At 46.2% G+C, this 21,618-nt stretch overlaps 1 protein-coding gene across 7 annotated transcripts in view; it reads left to right on the top strand.

Moving 5' to 3' along the window:
- The window catches only part of RGS3 (regulator of G protein signaling 3), a 141,081-nt gene that overhangs the window by 83,895 nt on the left and 35,568 nt on the right, over positions 1-21,618 (top strand). For 2 of the 7 annotated variants that reach the window (XM_057724649.1, XM_057724652.1), the window contains one exon: positions 2,587-8,506. The exons of the other annotated variants lie outside the window; for them this stretch is intronic. In XM_057724649.1, the coding sequence (XP_057580632.1) occupies positions 2,587-2,694 (108 nt within the window). In that variant the 3' untranslated portion in view covers positions 2,695-8,506. Of the gene's footprint in view, positions 1-2,586; positions 8,507-21,618 lie in introns of those variants that run through there. 7 annotated transcript variants of the gene reach the window in all.

The raw sequence follows: 21,618 nt of genomic DNA, 5'->3' as shown, positions 1-21,618 counted from the left end.
GGCTGACTGACCCTGGAAGGCCTGAGGGTTTGGGACCTGGCTTCAGGGTCACACCAAAATATATGGGCATCCTGGGCAGGCAACAGCTGGACACGGCTTCAAGTCAAAACTCTTTAAACATGTGTTCAATGGAGAAGCTCTGTGCTGGGCAGGAGGAGGGAGACGAAGGAGGGCCCAACCGCTGGGACGGCCTCAGGATTGCCCCCTCCCCCGAGAACGGGCCCGCCCAGCTGGCACCCCCCACTTGGCAGGCCCTCCTCGGAAGGCAGACCTCTTAGGGATCGTGCTGTCCCATCTACCCTACTCCCACCATACACACCTGAAGAGCCTTAGCAGCTCATTCCTTCTAGTCGCTTGCAGAATGCTTCCTGAGAGAAGTTCCGCTAAATAGGATTTTCTCCAGCCCCATGTGGTTCCAGGAGTGCTTCAGCAAAAAACTCTCAATGGCCAGGCTCAGGTGGCTGTCCAGGCTGCACAGGCAATCCACCTCCGCTCAGCTCAGTCAGGTCCTGGCTGCCTCAGAGGTGACCATGGACCTCCTTGCTGAGGGCTGGGCCACAGCCTTTTTACTAGGCTTGCTGTCCTCTAGGGGAGAGGGAAGAGGGAAGGCCAAGCAGAGCAAGGAGACTGGCTTCTTGCTTTGGTCGAGCAGAACACTTTTGCCTGAAATCTGTTTCGAGCCCTGACTGAGGAGCATGCCTTTTTTTTTTTTTTTTTTTTTTTTTAACGCCTTTTCTTTGTTCTGAGACTGTTACACCTTCTGCTGCAGAATGGAAATCGCTGCCTAAGCCACTCCCTGTCCCCCCAACTCCAGTGCTTCTCTGGGGAAAGAGGGCTTTGCAAGGCAGCTCCCCAAACTCCCGTGCTGCCCAACCTCAACCCTGTCCCTTTCAACAGTGTTTGCTGACACTTGGAATGTGGGATTCTTCAAACATCTCAAAAAATGCAAAAGTTCTTCCCCAATTTGTGAAACATAATAAATGTGATATGCCCTGAATATGAAATGCTTCTGGGGAAGGACAGAGGGAATTGGAGGAAGAGGACCGTAGAGAGGCAGTTGTGCCACTCCCTGCTGTGTGACCTTTGGCAACTGCTTCCTGCTGTGGCCTCAGTGGTTCCATCTGTTCATTGGTCAGGTGGCTCCTCCCAGCTCTTCAAGCTTAATGATTCTCATGAAAGTTGAGGACCTGGAGTCGTCCAGTCTCCATTAGAGAACTATACCCTGAAGATTTCTATATAACTTGATTGCCTGTGAAGTGTGCTGCCCTTAGGGGCCAGGTCTGCTCCCCTCTTGGCGGTGAGGAGGGGAAAGCATAGACTTTCTGTGCTGTGTCTGAGGTGCCTGTGACCTGTGGGTTGCAGTGTGGGGGTCCTGGCTGGGGCAAGGGCACAGTAAGACAGGCAGCAGCTGACTGCATCCCTTCTTGGGGGCTCCATTGCCTTTCCCCGGTTCACTCCTGGCTGACTGGGGCAGGTGGGAGGCTGCTCCAGGTGGGCCTGCGTGCTCTCTCTTTTTGAAGAAACAAGTGGCCCAGCTTCCTTTCCTCTCCCAGCTTCCTCCTTCTCACCACCCCGTTCTTACTCACCAGCACTGTGCCCCCTTTCTCGCGTCATTGTCTATCCCTTGAGGGACCTGCCTGTCTTCTTCCACCTGGGATGACTTCTACTGAACTCCCTGCCATGCTGCTCATATAGAAGCACTCACAGGTGATCCTACCTGTGGCTGTTAAGGCTCTAAGCTAATAAGAAGAGACACATATTGTGTTGGTGTTTCAATCAAATATAGAAATAAATGCCTGCTCTGGGCCAGATACTAGTTTAGGTCCTTTGGAGGGGGAGGCTCTTGGTTGCGCGTTCATTGTCAGTGAACTTCCGTGAGCCCCCACCACATGCACAGCACTGGCCTGGGCAGTGGGCCTTTCTCAGGGTGCACCCTGAGCTCAGTGCTGGGCACGCACGGGTGAATCTGTCGTATTCTTTCCTTAGGAAATTGCAGTCCAGCAGTGGAGACAGATGTGCCAACAGATGATTCAAAAATAACATCGTGATATGGGAGGTGTGAGCTCTTAGCACTCTGTGACCTCAGGAGAGGCACTGAGCCTCTCTGAGACTTAGGTTTTTCATTAGTAAAGTGGATGGATGAACAGGGCTCTTCGTAAGGATTAAACTCATGTAATGTGCTTAGCAAAGTGGCGCACAAGAGGAACTCTGAATTATTATTCTTGTTAAAGTTATGTCTATATAGGAAGATTCATCTAGTGGCCTTGTTCGTTGAAGCTGAATGCTGCCGCTTTGAGCCCATGTGACACTACTCCTTGTCACTTCCTGGTAGCCACCTGCTGTATTCCTGGGACCAGGCAGGGAAACTGAGGCCTCTTGGGTGTGCTCTGGCTGTAAGACTTCTCCCAGGTGTGACACCAAGGTGCGTGCCACCTTGTCATCTCCACTGGGGCAGCTAGAGACGGGGCCCTGGACATGCCAGTGTCTGTCTGAGCACCTTAGAAAGAAGCAGGGGCAGGTCCTGGAGTCAGGCAGCCCTGGCCCAAGTCGACAGCGAGCTAATTCCAGTTCTGTCTGGTTCCACAGAAACTCCACCCTTATGGCTCTCTCCAGCAGGAGATGGGGCCAGCCAACTCAACCAATGCTACCCAGGATAGAAGCTTTACCTCATCAGGACAGACTCTGATTGGCTGAGGAAGCCCAAGGGCGGGACACTGCTTCTGGCAACTTAACCCTTTCTTGGGCATCCCCTACCACACAGTAACCTCACCTCAACTGGACCCAAAACGGAGGACCAAGATGGTGGGCCCAGGGTCATCTGAAGGGAGTGGCCCCACGGGTGTGTGTGAACTGGCGTCAGAAGGACCACAGTGGTGTGAGAGGCCCTGTGGGCAGATGCAGACTGGATCAGAAAGTCCCAAATGGAGAAGACCCAGAAACTTATTCCCTACAAGGAAGAAGCAGGTGAAATAGCATCTGGGCTTCTGGTGGTTCCAGCGCCTGCCTTAAAGGCAGCAGGAGAGGTTGGGAGAGGTCAGCCCTGACGCAGAACAATGCCAAGATCCGCTGCTGCCAGAAGACATCTCCACCCATTCACTTGTTTTTCATCTGTACTCATGCATTCATTCCTTCATTCACCGGATATTTTTAGGGTATCCAGTTTATGCCAGGCTCTGTGCTAAGAGCTGGAGATATGTGGAGAATGAGATGGACATGGTCTCTGCTCTTATCAAGATTTCAGTCTTAGTAGGGGAGTGAGCATTACATAAATATCCACACACACACACACACACACACACACACACACACACACACACACTTGCACATATGTAATTACAAACTGTGATAATCTATGAAGGAGAAGAAAGGATTCCTGTAAGAGAGAATATTATTGAGATTGCTATGTGAGGGGGCTGATGGGGGAGGGGCAGGGGAAGAGCATAAGTTTTAAGCCAAGACCTGCAGGCCAGAAAGGAGTTAGCCAGTCAAGGACTTTGGAAAGAATTTTCCAGACAGATGGAACAGCCTGTGAAAAGTACCTGAGATAGGAAGGAGCATGGTGTGCTGGAGGAACAGAGGCCAGGCCATTGGAGCTGGAGCTTAGTCAGGGGGAGGACCAAGTGGGTGGGGGCCAGATTGTACAGGGCTTTGGTGGTTAATGAATGTATTGATTTCATTTGAGACACAGTGGGAAACCACTGCAGGCTTTTGAGAAAGGGAGTCATCGAATCTCAGGGACATTTCTAGATGATGTGAGAACCCAAGGAGAGGCCCAAGTGGGTGTCAGGAGACCAGATTGAGGGGGCGGGGGTCCCTTCAGTCCTCCAGGTGATGGGTGATGGTGGTCCACCCTGGATGGTGGTTGGGGAGGCGAGTATGTGAATGCCTAGACCCTGGGGTAGGGGATGCTCTGGGATGAGAAGAGAGAGTTCCCTGTCCCTCCACCCCTCTCTCCCTCATCCTCCACTGTCTCACTCTTTCAGTGGGTACAGGTAAGGGAGGGCCTTCCTCACAGAGCCCTCTCCTGGTGAGGCCTGGGTGGGGGCCAGTGCTGAGTTCTGAGAATGTCCCTGGGCGTTAGGAGTTACAGATGCTTCACCTGGCTAAGGTGGTCAAGTTCACAACCCCCTAGCCTATAGCAGGGGTGTCCTGTGCTGTCCCTCCATCCTGTGCTGGATGGCCTGATAGGAAGCTGGAACACAGCCCTCTGGAAACTGACTGGGTTTGCTTTCCGCAGAGCTCCTTAGGGTCAGGGATTGGGGCTGAGTGTGGTTCAGCACACCTAGAGGAGACTGTCCTGCCATGAGGCTGACAAAAGGCCTACCAGGGGACAGCGATTAGAGCTTAGCCTGCTCATCGCCTGCTGCACCTCCTGCTGCAGCCCGGCGTCCAGGCAGCATTCACACCCTTCTCTAACTGCCCAGGCATAGCTCACACACAAAGGGTCTGTGTAGGATCAGGGTCACTTGCATAGAAAGGGAGTCAGAGAGGCTGAATTTCAGTTTAGAGAAGCCCCCTTGGAGCTGGGAGCTTCTCTGTGTCTTTAGAGAGGGGTTTTGTGCCCTGGTGAGTTTGCTCAGCTGCTTTGGCTACTTGACCCCCCAGAAAGGGTGGCCCAGAAGAGAATTTGTCCCTTACCTCCCACAGATCGCCCCTCCTCCCAGCCTAGGAAAGATCAGACATGTCACATCAGTAATCTAACAGGGGGTTGGCCCAGTGCCCTGCCCAGCAGGGGAACAGCCTGGGTCTGAAGTGGGACAAGTGATCCACAGTGTCTGTCAGCCGAGACTCCGCCTGCAGGGTTAATTCTGAGACGCTGAGCAGCTGAGTCTGCACAGACAGCAAGCTGCACTATGATTTCATTTGATTCCCTTACAAAATGACATTAAGGGGAGTGTGAGGCACAGGAGAATCGCCTGTCTGGAAAGGCAGCGAGCTTTTCTCTCCCAGACCTGGGGACGTACCTCTGTCCACCAGACAGGTGCAGAGGACGGGAGCTCTGGCCACGGGGAAACGGAGACTCGGAATGTGGCACTTAGCTCTGGGGACAGCACTTTCCTCCAGTTTGTCCCAACAAGCTGCTGAGTAGAGCGGAAGCTCCCCTCAGGGTCCTAGACCTGGCTGGCTGCTGGGGAAGCAGACATCAGCTCCTGGAGGGCCCTGGGCCTGTCTTCCCAGTGACTGTGGTGAGCCACAGCGTCATCGCCGCTCTGCCTCTCCAATCGATGAGACAATTAATTTGGCTCCACGGGCTCGAGAAGATGAAACATGACCGGGTGGCCAGTGCTCCTCAGCAGCCGAGTCCACCCCAGTCATCCAGGATGATGAACACATCGAAATTGCACTTGAGAGTCATAATCACGGGAAACATGGCCGAGCCCCTCCCTCCACATAAATCACGCTAAGAAGCTCACACAATGGTCTCTTTCCGGATGGGCCAATTGTCTTGGTGTGTGTCTCGGGGCCTGCGAGCTGGGAGTGTGGAACACAACCATTTATTGTTGAAAAGGCCATCTGTGCGATTTGAATACAAAGTGATTCTTTAAGTTCCCCACACATCCTTTGATCCCATTTTCTTATTTTCTTATTGTCTCAGGCTCTGGGTCTGTTGAAACTCGCCATCTCTCCTGTAAGCAGTCATGCCCTGGTCTCTACTGCCTAGGTCCTTTGGCCCTTTGGGAGTTGGGACCTGTTGGAAATAATGATGACATTTATTTATGTATGCCTTGTTTTTTTATTCTTTAGTTTAAATTATTTTTTCATAAATTCTGCCACCAAAGCCTGGATTTCTTGTACCCAGCACCAAGAGTGTTCTGCAAATGGAAGGTGCAGGCAGTTTCACAACGTGGGAGGGCTCCCCACAGCGAGAGCATGGACTTCAGAGATGGCAACTGGGATCCCCAGGCATTATCTCCCTCAGGCCTCCCCACAGCCTTGTTTTATGGCTGAAAGGGACTAAGGCTCAGAGAAGTTAAGTGATTTATCCAAGGTCACATAGCTGGTAAGAGGCCGAGCTAGTCCTCAAGCCAAGGCCTTTCAACCTGATCCATTGCTCTCTCCAGATGCAAAGGTTTGCCTTTTAGGAGTGGAAGTAAGAGAAATCAATCATCAATCATCTAGGAAGAGCCAGGAGGAAGATATCTGGCATGTAGAAATTGTGGCCCTTTAAACTGTAGAGGGGATGCTTTAGGACTAATAAAATGAGATGCCTTATTCCCTATACAGTGGAAAATAAACTTCGAGTTGATGTGGCTCAGGGGTGGTCCAGGCTGAAAAGGTGAATAGCTTCACACAAGGTTTAAGAAGTCTGAAGTGAAAGACAAGATGGAAGTCCTGAAGACAGGCTCTCAGCAACACTGGCATGGTTGGGTTACCCCCTCCCCGATCTGAGTCTGGCATTCAGGAGGACCAGCATTACAGTCTTGGGGTACCTGGCCGCAGTGAGCAGTGGCCGAAGGCAGAAAGGGATAGCTCAGGTTCAGGCCCAGATGCACTGAGCGTGAGTGTGGGGAGGAGGGCTCTGACTTCTGCTCTGTCGAGGGTGGGGAGAGAGCCTGCTCCAGGTTTTGGGCCCTGATTTTGCTAGTTGACTGACTTCGAATCTCAATCCTAAGTAACCGGGTGTCAAACAGGCTAGATTTCAGATATTCTCCATCCCTCCTCCCTCAAAACATCTGTTTTCCAGTCTCTCCAGCTCTCTGCCCTCTCCTCCTTGCTGCCTGTCTGGCTGTGGAGAGACTGCCTTCTTCCCCACCTTCCTTTTGGCCTCAGCCATCTTGCTGTCTTTTATGTTCTTAAGGAAGATAGCACAGTCTTACCCTCTGTCTTGTTTTGACCTTATCTTTCTTCAAGCCTTTCTCTGAATAGGGCCACGGTCCTCCAAATTGTCCCCAGATCCTTGATTTAAAGGTAGAATAACAACAGTGGGTAAGTTACAAGTGAGCACTTAGACCATGAACTCGGAGCCATGCCAGGCTCTTCACCTACCTTGTCTCTTTAATCCTCACTACAGCCTCGTGAGGTTCTTTGTCATCGTTACACGTTTTCTCTCATTATACCCAATTGGTATTGATAAGAATGCTGAGTCTTTGAGAAGAAACTTGCCCAAGGTCACACAGCCAGTGGGTGTCTTGGATTGGAACCTGGGAGCCCCGCTCCAGAGCACTGGCTCTGCTCTCCTACTTTCCGACAGTCACGGAGCATCCACGCTGGGAGGGGTCGGGAGGCGGAGCAGCCACACTGCCCGCTTCAAGACCATCGTGGGAAGCCATGGTCCCAGCCTGCTTCTTAAGGCTCTCCGCGGTTGCTCTGCCCTCCTGCCTTGCGCCCACAGCTCAGCCGTATTGGATTATTTTCCTTCTCTGAATTCCCAGTGCACGTGCATGTTTAGGCTGTTTTTTCTGCCTCATGTTGCCTGCCCTCCTCTGCCACACGCAGTCCTCAGCCTTCAAGGCTCCCCCGGGACACCTTTCTCAGGCGTGCATCAGAAGTCACTGCTTCCCCCTCTGTGTTCCACAGTATCCTGTTCATCTTTAGCACAGTGTGTTAGGCAGATATGTCTCACCTGCAAGACCGTGAGCTCCTTGGGAGCCAGTGGAGGTCATGGTTTATTTATTTCTGATTCGGTGACTGCCCGGTCCTTGACAGATGCTCAGTAGATGTTGTAGAATTGAATTGGGCCATACAGTTCAAGCCTCTCACGTGATGATGAGAGGAACTGAGCCTCAAAAAGGGGAAGTGACCTGGCCGGGTTCATGGGACAAGGTAGTGGCAGAGCCAGGACTAGAACTCAGGTCTCCTGACTTTCTTGGCTCAGAACTTTTTCCACTGCACCTCGGCTTTGTAAGACCAGAGCCTGGATCCCCACTTGGTCTTAACACTCTAATCTGGCCAGACTCACTTCAGGGTTATAGATGCCACCATATCCACGCTGACTTCTGGGCATCCTCAGAGGGAAGGAGACCTGATCAGAACTGCTCCTATGGTTCTCTTCCCTGGGTTTGTGGAGCTCCCCTCTCACTGAGTTCCTTGCCCTCAGAGAAAACCAGAGTAGGATTTTGAAGATCTTGGTTCAATTCTGATTTTGCTTGTAACTCACTGTGTGACTTTGGGCAAATTACTTCACCTCTCTGATCATTTGTTTCTTTACCAAGAAAAATGAGGGAGTTGAATTTAGGTGATCTCCAGGAGTCATCTTCAAAGCCTCAGGACTCTAATAACAGGTTAAAAGAAAAAAGAAATCAGACATTTTGGTCTTCATATTGAAACAAGAGTGTATGTGTGTGACTATATGCAAATGTTGTACATGGTTAATATTCATCATGTACTTGAGACAAATATGTATACTTATGGACCGTGTACCAGAAGGCGTCCTCATCATAGGCACTAAAATTATAAGCACAACCTGCCTCCTCCCACCTAAATGTGCCTCCTTCCAGGCTCGCCCCTGGGAGGGTGGCAAAGAGCTTTCAGACGTGGAAACTTCCCCTGTCCCTTCTTTTTTCCTGCTCACTGGACTATTATTTACACATATGTTCTTTAATCTCTCTAACTCCTGGCCGATGGCATAAAGCTAACTTTTAGTGGAAGTAGTGAGAGTCTACGCGCAGTGCCTTTAGTTTCTAGTGTGGTCAGAAGTCTCCTTCAGACTCTTCCCCAGAAGTTGCCACTGACTTTTTCATTGCCTTTAATATATATCTTCTTTTGCTCAAACGCTACTCAGGGTAAATTTTCTAAAACAGTGTCTTTTAAATGTTAGTGGTTTTCCATTTTGGTTAAATTCTATGGTAATATAGGTTTCTATTTCTCCTGTGGGAGAACATTAAGTGTTCAGTAGGCTAAGGAAGCTGACCACCATTTCTATGTAACACAATTTTCAATGGGAAAATGCATTCTGAGACCCGTCATCAACTCTCAGATGATTTGGGAATACAGCTCAACACACACCCAAAAGCAGAGAATGTCATATTTATTTCATGAGTGACTAGAATTTTCATAGAACTGCAGAATCTTTGAGTGTGGAACTGAAAAGCCTCCCCCGCCCCCCACCAGGATCAATCGATTACAAGCTGATTTGTGGCAACCAAGACCAAGAGAAGGGCAAGAACTTGGCCAGGGGTACATAGCTAGTGCTCGAGCTGGAACTAGGACCCACTGCCCAGCGCTCCTCTTCAGGGACCTTTGAAGAGTCTGCCAGGTTGGGGACAGGGAGGGGCACAGGTTGTCTTAGAGACACTTGTCGTCTCACTCAGCTATGTTGTCATTAGGAAAAGTAAGTCGCCACTTTGGGCTGTAATGGAAATAGTGAGAAATAGCCCGACTAGTGGTGTGGGGAGAGGTTGTCTAGTCGGCTGGCTTGTCTATAAATTCCCAGTGCCTTCTTGCTGGAGTGGAGTGAATGGGGCTGCTGTGTTTTACCTGGAGCTCTGAGCAGGGCAGGGCTGGCGGAGAGAGGCTCCCTGTTCTAAAAATAGTAGTGGGAACGGAGCTGAGGGGAAGAGGAGGGGGCTCCTTCGGGAGCTGGGTGGGACGCCTCACCCCCTTCCTCTTCCTGCCAGGCCCTCTGTGAGGAAGCACCATCGATTCAGAGAATTCAGATCTGGGAGGGTCCTGGAGCCATCGGCCCTCACAACCTCTCCTCATACAGAAGAGGAGACCCTGGAGGCCCGGAGTGGGGAAAGGACTGGTCAGCCATCCCCAGCCCAGAGGGAAGGTCCCAGATGGCAGGCTGTTTTCCTCCTGCTTTTAACAGGGCGGTAGCAGGCTGGGCAAGGTTTTCTCTCCCTGCCTCTGGGAGTGCACAGAGCCTGGGAACTCCTGGGGCCGGATGTGCTCAGGCTTCCTGATTGTCGCCCAGCAGGCGAGGAGTCCCCGGCTAGTCTGCCCCAAGCCCTGACCTCAGCCAGCTGGCCTGCCAGCGCCACGCCTTCCCTTTGCTGCTGTCCGCACCCTTGCTGATTTGTCCTTCTGTTGCCCCCTAGACTGTCTGCAGGGAGGACAAGGGCCCGCATAGAACCAGTCTGCAGAACAGAGGGCCCAGTGGCTTGGGACCTTTCTCTGCACATCCCCAGGAACAAGCAGAGGTAGCTAAGGTAGAGGCAGGAGCCTGATTTAGAGGTAGGCAGGCCAGGGTTCAAATCCCAGCTCTGCTTCTCACTAGCTGTGGGATTACTGGCGTGTCACCTAACCTCTTTCAAATGAGACAAGGACATCTCTCTCATTGGATTCTCCTGGGGATTAAGGGGCATGGTCTGTGCAAAGTGCCTGGCATGTAGCAGGTATAGACAGCCCTTTGTATCCGTGGGTTCTGCTTCCACAGATTTAACCAACCGCAGAGAGAAAAAAAAAATTGCAGAAATTTCCAAAAAAGCAAAACTTGAATTTGCTGAGCTGGCAACTATTAACATAGCATTTCCATTGTATTTACAACTGTTTACATTGTATTAGTATTATAAGTAATCTAGAGATGATTTAAAGTATATGGGAGGGATGTGTATAGGTTCTATGCAAATACTATGCCATTTTATATAAGGGACTTGAGCATCCCTGGATTTTGGTGTCTGCTGGGGGTCCTGGAACGACACCTTCCCCCCACCCCCCTCTGCACCCCCTTGCAGAAACCAAGGGACGACTGTACTTGGGGGTAGCGTCGTTGCTAGATCAAGTGTGAACTTGTGCTTGACTCTGCAGTGTCCTTCCTTGGGCCTCCACTCAGGAGGGCAGGGCAGGTGTGGGTTTGTTTTTGTTTTGTAATGCAGTTGACTTTTGTTGTATTGTTACAAAAGTAATTCATGTTTATTATGAAGAAAACATTTAATACAATTGGAACAGGAGAAGGAAGAAGTTTACCTTTAATCCCAGCACCGAGAGATAACCACTGTTAACATTTTGGGGTATATCCTGTCAGATATTTGCTTATACACACATATATCTTATTTGCAAATTGGGGTTGCTTGCTTTTTTCCATTTAACAATGTAGTGTATCCATGTCTCCATGTCAATAAATGTTCTTCTACATCATTTTTAGTGCCTATAGAGTATTTCATTGTGTAGATGAAACAGGTTTTATTTTAAAAAATCTCCAGTAGGTCAGCATTTAGGTTGTTGCCAATATTTCATTGTTACAAAAACCTGAGATAAAAATCTTTGCAGATATATCAGCAGCACCCAGTGTACATCTTTGGCCCCCCACAAATACTTGTTGACAAATGAACATTTTGTTAGAATAAATTCCTGGTAGTAGAATTTCTGGGTGAAAGGATATATATTTGTAAAAAAGGTTCTTGATACCCATTGCCAAGTGACTCTCCAGAATGACTGTACCAATTTATAATCCCACTTAAGATTGACCAATTCATCCTGCTTTGCCTCAGACTCTCCCTTTTTAACATGGAAATTCTTGCTTCCTGGGAAAGCCCTCAGTCCCAAGCAAATTGAGACCGTCTGGGTAAAAAAACCATTTCCACACACACTCACCAACATTGTGTTTGTTACACTTTTTAGTAGCTTCATTTCTTTGATTACTAGAGATGTTGCATATTTATATGCCTTTTAGTTATTTACATTGCCTCTTTTGTGAGTAGCTTGTTCAAATCTTTTATCCATTGTTCTGTTGGGCTGTTTATAGTTTATTAATTCACAAGAGCTCTTTATATAATAAGGATATTTGTAAGCCTTTTATTTTTTATTATTTTTTTAAACTATAGCTGTTTCTGATTTATAGAAACATCATATCTGTAAATTGCTTTGGTGGCAGCTTTATTGAGGTATTATTCATATATCATACAGTTTATCCATTTGAAGTGTACAACTCAATGGTTTTTTAGTATATTCAGGCTTGTGCCACCATCACCATAGTCAGTTTTAGGACATTTTCATTATTTCAAAAAGAAGCCATACCCTTTAGCTATCACCCAGCCATTCTCCCATCTCCTCCAGCCCTACACAATCACTAATCCCCTTTCTGTCTCTATAGATTTGTTCTGGACGTTTCCTAAAAATGGAATCATGCAATGTTAAGTCTTTCGTGACTGGCTTCCTTCATGTCGCATGAGGTTTTCATGGTTTATCCATGTTGTAGCATGTACCAAGGGCTTTACTCCTCTTTATGGCAGAATAATATTCCATTGTATGCCTCTCCCACCTTTTATTTATTCAGTCATCTGTTGATGAACATTTGGGTTGTTTCCACCTTTTTGCTCTTGTGAATAACCCTGCCATACATGTTTGTGTATAAGTTTTTGTGTGGACACATGTTTTCATTTCTTTTGAGCATATAGCTAGGAGTGGAATCCCTGGATCAAATGGTAACTCTGTGTTTAACTCTTTGAGAAACTGCTAGATTCTTTTCCAAAGTAGCTTCATGATTTTACCTCCCTGCCATCAGCGTAAAAGGATTTAAATTTCTCCACTTTCTCTCTAACACTTGTTATTTTCCTGTTTTTTTTAAAATCATAGCCATCCTAGTGGGTGTGAAATAGTATCTCATGGTGTTTTGAATTGTGTTTTTCTGATGACTAATATCATATATATAAATTAAAATTTTTTTTTTCTGCCTTTAGTGTTGTGGTATCCACTGCAGGATTATATAATATTCCCTTTCCTGCACACCTTGAAATTTATGGTTTTATTTTTTAACTTTTAACATTTAGTCTATCTGGAATTTACTTTGGTATATAATATGAGAAAAGAATGCTTTTCATTTTCTCCAGTTATTTGCTTCAGTGCTTTTACATTATGTTAGGATAAGTATCCTCTCATTATCCCCTTTTTCTAAAAAAATAATCCTATTCTCATATATTTATTCTTTTAAATGTAATTCAGTCCCACCTCCTCCCTGCCTCTCCCCCAAAATCTCATTGAGATTTTCATTGTAGTTCTGTTTCATTGTAGTTCTGTAGTTTCATTGGAGTTTTGAAGTCTATACAGCACTGTCTTCCCACCCAGGAAGAGGATTATGTCTCTGCATTTATACAAGTCTTCTTTTAAAATTTCTGAAGTCAAGTTTTGAAGAAAACATTTTCCATATTGGTTTTGCACAGTTGTTATTAAACTTATTTGAGGAAATTGAAAATTTTTATTTATATTACAACTGGGAATATTTATTTATTTGCATTATATGTATTCCTTGATGATATATTTGTACAAACTTGTACAAATAAATACTAAACGTTACTGAGCTGAATAAAATAAAGAAAATCTCTCATTCCGCAAGCCCTTTCCCCATTGATAGCCACTATTGTAAGTTTGATGTGTTCCCCCAAATATTTTTCATATACATATAATAGACATATGCTGTTTTATTTTACTGGTTAGTATCATACAAAAGTTTCTGTAACTCATTTTTAAAAACTTAATATATCACATAAATCTTTCATATCAATCTTAAAGTTCTCCCCCTTTTTCTTTTTTAAAATTTTATTTTTTAATTAATTCTTATGGAGTATAGTTGCTTTACAATGTTGTGTTAGTTTCTGCTGTAAAGCAAGGTGAATCAGTTATATGTATACATATATCCCCTCTATTTTTAGATTTCCTTCCTGTTTAGGTTACCACAGAGCATTGAGTAGGTTCTCACTAGTTATCTTTTTTATACATAGTAGTGTATCTATGTCAATTCCAATCTCCCAATTCATCGCCTCCCCCACCCCCTGCCCCAGGTATCCATAAGTTTGTTCTCTACATCTTTGTCTCTATTCTGACTTTGCAAAAAAGTTCATCTGTACCATTTTTCTAGATTCCACATTTAAGCAATATTATACAATATTTGTTTTTCTCTTTCTGACTTACTTCACTCTGTATGACAGTCTCTAGGTCTATCCACGTCTCTGCAAATGGCACTATTTTGTTCCTTTTTATGGCTGAATAATATTCCATTGTATATATGTACCACATCTTCTTTATCCATTCCTCTGTTGATGGACATTTAGGTTGCTTCCATGTCCTGACTGTTGTAAATAGTTCTGCAGTGAAATTGGGGTGCATGTATCTTTTTGAATTATGGTTTTCTCTGGGTATGTGCCCAGGAGTGGGATTTCTGTGTCATATGGTAGTTCTATTTTTAGTTTTTTGAGGAACCTCTGTACTGTTCTCCATGGTAGCTGTATCCCTCTTTCTTTTTAGTAGCCAATGGACCATAATTATTTAACTGCCCCCCATATTGATGTGCAATCAGGTGGTTCCCAGTGTTTTGACATTATGAGCACTGCTGCAATAAACATCCTGAGAATGTCCTATATGTTACATCTTGCTGCACTTTTCTATAGGAGAAAGCGTGACACACACTGCCAAAGTGCTCTACAAATGCTTTCCTTCTGTTTAAAAGTGTAATCTGCCCAACATTATTGTTATTATCCCCATTCTACAGATGAGAAAACAGAGAAACAGAGAGGTCAAGTAGTTGTACAATTTACATAACAGTGAATGACAGTGCCTATTTCCTTATACCCAACCTAATATTGGATGTCATTGGTCTTTTAATTCTTTGTTGGTATGAGAAGGGGAAATTTATATTTTATTTTAATTTACAATTATTTGATTATTAGTGAGCTTGGGCTTCTTTTTACATTTATTAATCATTTATATTTCTTCTTCTTTGGCTCATCAGTTCATATCATTTGCCCAGTTTTCTACTAGGGCATTTGTTTTATTTGTAATATTAGAATAGTAACCATTTGCTTATTATGTAGGTTACAAATATTTTTTCCAGTTTATCATTTGTCTTTTAACTTTATTTATAGTATCTTTTATCATTCAGAAGTTAACATTTTTTAATAATCAAATATTTTTGTGGTCAAGTCTGTTGTTTTTTTTTTAATTTTTTTGGGGGTACACCAAGTTCAATCATCTGTTTTTATACACATATCCCCGTATTCCCTCCCTTCCTTGACTCCCCCCGCCTCGAGTCCCCCCCCACCCTCCCTGCCCCAGTCCTCTAAGGCATCTTCCATCCTCGAGTTGGACTCCCTTTGTTATACAACAACTTCCCACTGACTATCTGTTTTACAGTTGGTAGTATATATATGTCTGTGCTACTCTCTCGCTTCGTCTCAGTTTCCCCTTCACCCCCTGCATCCTCCCATACCTCGAGTTCTCCAGTCCATTCTCTGTATCTGCGTCCTTGTTCTTGTCACTGAGTTCATCAGTACCATTTTTAGATTCCGTATATGTGAGTTAGCATACAATATTTGGCCTTCTCTTTCTGACTTACTTCACTCTGTATGACAGATTGTAGTTCTATCCACCTCATTACATGTAGCTCCATCTCATCCCTTTTTATAGCTGAGTAATATTCCATTGTGTATATATGCCACATCTTCTTTATCCATTCATTTGTGGATGGGCATTTAGGTTGCTTCCATGTCCTGGCTATTGTAAATAGTGCTGCAATAAACATGATGGTACAAGTTTCTTTTGGGATTATGGTTTTCTTTGGGTATATGCCCAGTAGCGGGATTACTGGATCATATGGAAGTTCTATTTGTAGTTTTTTATGGAACCTCCAACTTGTTTTCCATAGTGGCTGTACCAACTTACATTCCCACCAACAGTGCAGGAGAGTTCCCTTTTCTCCACACCCTCTCCAACATTTGTTGTTTCCAGATTTTGTGATGATGGCCATTCTGATTGGTGTGAGGTGATACCTCACTGGCTTTGACTTGCATTTCTCTGATGATTAGTGATGTTGAGCATCTTTTCATGTGTGTGTTGGCCATCTGTATGTCTTCTTTGGAGAAATGTCTATTTAGGTCTTCTACCCATTTGTGGATTGGGTTATTTGCTTTTTTGGTATGAAGCTTCATGAGCTGCTTGTATATTTTGGAGGTTAATCCTTTGTCTGTTGTTTCATCAAGTCTGTTTTTTGAGGGTAGGGGCTATACTTTCTGAGGCCTTTTCCTCTCCAAAATTATAACGAATATTCTTCTATATCTTTTTCAAGTTCTTTTAACATTTTATTTTTTTTTTAAAATATTTATTTATTTACTTATTTAGGCTATGCCAGGTCTTAGTTATGGCACGTGGGATCTTTGTTGCGGTGTGCAGGATCTTTAGTTGCAGCATGTAGGCTCATAGTTGTGGCATGTGGACTCTTAGTCGTGGCATGCATGTGAGATCTAGTTCCCTGACCAAGGATCGAACCCAGGCCCCCTGCATTGGGAGCGTGGAGTCTTACCCACTGGACCACAGGAAAGTCCCTAACCTTTTATGTTTTATATTCCTATTTTTAATTCATCTGCACTTAATCTAGTGCCTGGTGTCAGATGGAGCTCTTATTAATTTTTTTCCCCAAGTGGTTGACCAGTTTTTCCAAACCTGTTTTTTTGAGTTATCCTTCCTTTACCCACTTATCATAGACCAAATTTCTGCACATTGGTGGGTTGATTTTTGAATTCTCTTGTTTCCTTCATTAATCCATCTATTCCTGCATCAGATTGAGACTTAATCACTGTAGCTTCATAATATGTTTTAGTAGTGTTAAATATCCCAAGGCTAACCTCTCATTATTCTTCTGCAAAATTTCCTCTGAAGTTATACACCCTAATTCTAGTCTGTTGGTGATTTTACCCATATCTTTTTCACAAACATATTTCGATATTAAGAATGACACCAGATCTATAATAGTGTGTCCTCACGTCCTACAACCCGTAATAAGCACGTCAGCTGCTCTATACTTCTCTTTGCTTTTCTCCATGACTCCTAGGTGTTGCTGAAATCATCTGAAATTTTAGTTTCTGATTGTTACTATTCTTAAACATTAGTTATATTACATTTTAAGAATCGTTTGCTTAAAATTGCATTTAACTTATCAGTTATGTTCTCCATAGTTAAGTGTGTAAATGTTTCTAGCTTCATTGCTTGCCAGTCTTTTGTATCCCACGGCATTTTATTCTCAACTTTTGGATTTTGCTTCATTTTGGTCTGGAGAGCTTTCTGGAGTCAACTTTTCAGAAAGGATCTGTGGGTGGCATACTTTCTTAGTCTTTGTAAGTCTGAAAGTATTTGCCCTCATGTTTGAGTCATCTTTTGCCTGAGTAGGGAATTCTAGGTTAATAGTCCTCCCCCAGAAACCTGAGAGAAGGGCTGTGTTGTCCCAGCATTTGGTGTTGTAAGAAGTGCAGTACTCACTTGATTCTCTAAAGTTTCTTTATGGAAGCAAGCAGGATTTCATTTTCTAATCTTTGCAATTTAGAAATTTCACCAGATTATTTCTAGTTGTTTGTTCTCTTTTGGTAATTTTTCCTGGTACTAACTTGGTAAGCCCTTTTGGTCTGAAGATCCAAGCCTTCCCTTAGTTCAGGGAAATTTTTTACTGATTTTTGGAATAATTTATTTTCTATGTTTTAAAATTTCCTCTTTTTGGATTTCCTGTTACAAATAGTAATAATAATAATAATACCACCTAATATTTATCAAATGTGCTTTCCTTCTGCTGTAACATGCAATCTGCTTAACACTGTTTGTTGTATTATTCCCATTTTATAGATGAAGAAACAAAGGAACAGAGAGGTTAAATAGATTGTACAAGGTCTCACAGCTAGGAGGTGTAGACCATGATCCAAACCCAGGTCTGCTTTCAGAACCTGTGTTCTTAGCTACTATGCTATACTCCCTGCCTGTCAAAACCTACCTCGACCCTGACCCTGACCTCAGTGAAAATTTGAGTGTTGACAGCTAGGGACTCTATAAGCAGTGGGAGAAAACATAGGGATGCTAGAATGATGGAGCTGAAAGATTGGGAAACTGAGGACCAGAAAGGAGCAGAGATCATCAGAGGTTCTCCAGTGAATTCAGAATTGGGAATCTTCCCCTCCCCCCCTTTCCCTCTGTTCAGGCCTCATCTCTGTCCCTGGGACTACTGGATGGTCTCCTGGTGGATCTCCTAGTTCCTACTCCTGTTCCTTTAGTCACCTCTCTAAACAGCAGTCAAGATGACTCTTCCTATAAAGCAGAGCCAGTCACCTTCTCACTACTGAATGTTTATTGAATGACTGCATGAATGGAAAAATAATTTGAGTACCTATTGTGTGTCAGGCACTGTGCTAAGTACTGGTGATTCAGCACACGTTAGTCAACAATCTTCCAGTTGCAAGTGACAATAACCCAACTCAAATTAGCTTCATCCAGGAAATGGAATTTATTGGCATTAGGAGAATAGCCTTCAGGCATAGCTGGCTTCAGGACCTTGAGCGATATCATCAAGAACTGGCTTCACCTGTTCTATTTCTTGGCTTTACCTGTTTATGTGTTGGCTCACTCCCTTAGTGATGGCAGATAGCTGCCAGAAGTACCAGGGTGAGGGCCTTACAGTTTGGCTCCCTCAGTCATTTCAACAATATTCCTGGGTCTGAGTCTTATTGGCTCAAGCTGGATCATGTGCCTATCGTCACTGAAGACATCAGCATGGGATAAACTGATTGGCTGAGGGCGGGGTCGTCTGGCCATCCCGGAGTGGGAGATGGGTCAGTTCCACGTGAATCACCTGGTTTGAGAGTGAGAGAAGGACAGGTCGTTCCTCAGATGGCAAAGAAGGGCAGATAGAAGCTGGTCAAGCAAAGTCTCAGACGTCCTCTACTTTGTGATTCATCAGCCAACATGGTTCTTATCTCCATAGAGCTAATTAATAGTCTAGTGTGGTGGAGGACAGTTGGAGGAAAGACAGACACCAACCAAGTGTGAATAATATATAATGAAAAGATGACATTTGTGACAAAAACCCCAATGACGGCACCTACCAGGAGGATCTGGTCAGGGACCTGAGGCAAGGGGGAGGAGTTGGGATGTAGGAAGAATCACTCTAGCTGAGGACCTCAGGGCAGACCAATGTGCATGGAGGCATGAGGGTGATGAGCTGGAGGAGTGTTGAGGGCCTGAGAGGCTGTTTAGGGAGGCTGAGCTTTACCCTAGGGCGCTGGGAGCTGTGTGTTCGATGTGTGTTATAGAAAGCTCATGGCCTTGTTGATGAGAATGGCCTGGAGGGTGGCAAGGCGAGAGGCAGGGAGCAGTTAGGAAGCTGTTGCCCTCACTCTGGGAAGAGGTGCTGGTGCCTAGGACTAGGGTGTAGGCAGCAAGGATTGAGAGATAAGAAATCCGAATGATGTGGAGGAGGCGGGACTGGCGAGATTTGGTGATAAGTTGTATGGGGGGAGAGTTTGGGAGAAGGATGACGCTCGTGAGTCAGGTTCAGGCAAACAGGTGACGGTGGTGCCATTCTCTGAGCTGGGAGCAGTGGAGGGGGAACCATTTGGGTGTCAGGATCATGAGTGCCACTGAAGGTGGGAGTGCTGTGATAGAGGCCTAGTTGGTGAGTCTCATAGAAACAAAGACATTTCCATCAGGACTTCTTAAATCGCTTGTGGTGAAGAGCCTTATACTTTTGTTAAAACGTGCTCTATATATATCTCAGGCTGGTTTGACAACACCCGAACCAGCCTTGTGCTTATTCAGTCAGACCAGTCCATTGTCTTGCACTGGGATGTCATGGCAATGTCAAGTTGCTACAGAAGTTTCCAAACACTCTTGATTTTGCTGCTTATCTCACTGTCGACCAGTAACAAGCAGTTCATGGACCAGTACATTCTGCAGACCACGTGCTGGGTGGTACTAATCTCACCCAACCCCAGCACCCATTTTAGAGACAAGGAAATTGAGGCCCAAGGAGGGGACTGGCCTTACCCTAGGTCTTGCAGAAAACATCAGCAAAGCCAGCATTTCAGTCCAATCTTTCTCTGCTGACCCTCTGTTTTGGTGACCTGGGCTTAGGCGCAATAGTCCAGGCAAGGGGTGAACTCAGGGGGGTTCAGGGATGAACTGAGTTTAGCAGCCAAGGTCACAGGGCTGGCCTCCACATCTGTGCTGAACAATTCCCAGGAGCTCCAATAGTCAAGAGGGCCTGATCCTGGAGCTGGCACAAGCACCGTGGGTCGAGGATTGCTCCCAAAAGCCTGAAATCGCAGGCCAGGGAGTGGCTGGTTGGACTGGAGCCAGGGGAGGAGATGGTCATGGCTCTTGGCCATCCTGTGCCACTGCAGCCACCCAAGGTCAGGCTCATGCTGCTGAGGTGACTGTGATGCGTGCCCCAGGTTGGAGACAGAAGCCCACCAGCGACAGTTCTCAGGAACAGCTCTCCGGGGACACTTTTGTCTCCTGGCTTTTGCTGCATGTGGGCTTCCCCTGGCTGTGGTTGGGACATGCAGTTCCCATGAGCAGATTGGGGATTGTCCTTGCTGCCTGAAATTGCTGAGGAAGAGGCAGATGGCAAGGGCAGAGACATTTGGGGAACACTAATCAGGGCAGGGCGTACAGCTTAAGAGCATATGCCTAGGCGCCATGCTGCCTATTTTGCCTTTGCTTTTGCCAGGTAACCTTTGTGTACCTTAGTTTTCCCATCTGTAGGATGGGGATGATGATAATAGCCTGTTGCTCAATAAACGTTAGTGATTATCAGCTATTAGTAGAAGCGGGAACCGTGTTAGGCTCTTATCTGTTAGACCCTCAACAGATATTTTCACATTTAACGTTACTCTTTTCACCAGCCCCCTCAAGATCAATTCAGTCCTTTGACAGATGATAGCAAAGGACCTCTGTTGTGTGTTAATGACAACACAACAACAACTATAGCTCTTATTTGTTGAGCACTCACCATGTGCCAGGCACCCCACGTGCACGACCTCATTTAGTCTCCCACAGGGCCCATTGAGGTGGATGGTAATAGCCCCATTTTACAGATGAGGAAACCAAGACTCAGAGACATTAAAGTGACTTGCCCAAGGTGACTCACACTCAGATTTTTTTAGGCTGCAAAGTCTGTGCTGTTTCTAAATACCACTGACAGTCCAATGCTTTAGTGAGAGGACCTCGTGGGGCCTGGGACTGCCTCTTGAAGGGGAGGAGTGGAACCGGGGCGGGGGGCAGGGGCGGGCTACTGGACACCCATCTCTGGCCTCATTTTAGGGATGGAAGACTGAGATCAGTAAGGGGGGAAGGGACCCGCCCTGGGTTCTGCAGACTGCAGGCCAGAGCTCCCCACAGATCTGAGCCTGAGGGTGGATGCCTGCTCTATCCTGCTTGCCCCCCCCCGCCCCCCACGTGCAGCATGTGCCCCCAAGAACAAGGCAGGTGCCCCCAGGAAGAGCCAGGAGCATGCCTTTAGCAAGCAGGGGGAGAGTGCGTCCCCTGCCCTGCTGTCAGGGTCCTAGAGGCCAGAACATGGCAGGACCGTTCCTGCTTGAAGTGTCAGCGCCGGAGTCAGCTGTGCCCACCCTCCAAGTCAGATCCCAGGAGCGGGCTGCTTCCCTGCCTGTGTCCACAGTTCCGAGTACAGGCTCCAGCACATAATAAGGATTCAGTAGTTATTGAAATAACCCATCATTGTTTCTTGGTCCACTCGTCTGTGGGGATGGCATTTCTGCGTGGAGACGGTAGACCCCCAAACCAAGGCTGTGAGACCCAATGAGTAAAGGCCCAGAACTTCCCAAGTGGGTTAGCAGATTCAAAGCTTGGGCTGGAGGGGCTTATGCAGATACTTCCACAATTTCCCAGGGCGACCTAGGGCCATTGCCCTCTTCTGTAATAGGTTGGGGGCCGGGACAGGGCTCTGTAGAAGGTGGGGCCCGTGTGTCC

This window comes from Hippopotamus amphibius, chromosome 2, assembly GCF_030028045.1.
Source record: "Hippopotamus amphibius kiboko isolate mHipAmp2 chromosome 2, mHipAmp2.hap2, whole genome shotgun sequence".
Lineage (NCBI taxonomy): Eukaryota > Metazoa > Chordata > Mammalia > Artiodactyla > Hippopotamidae > Hippopotamus > Hippopotamus amphibius.
This window is presented reverse-complemented; position numbering and strand designations above follow the sequence as displayed.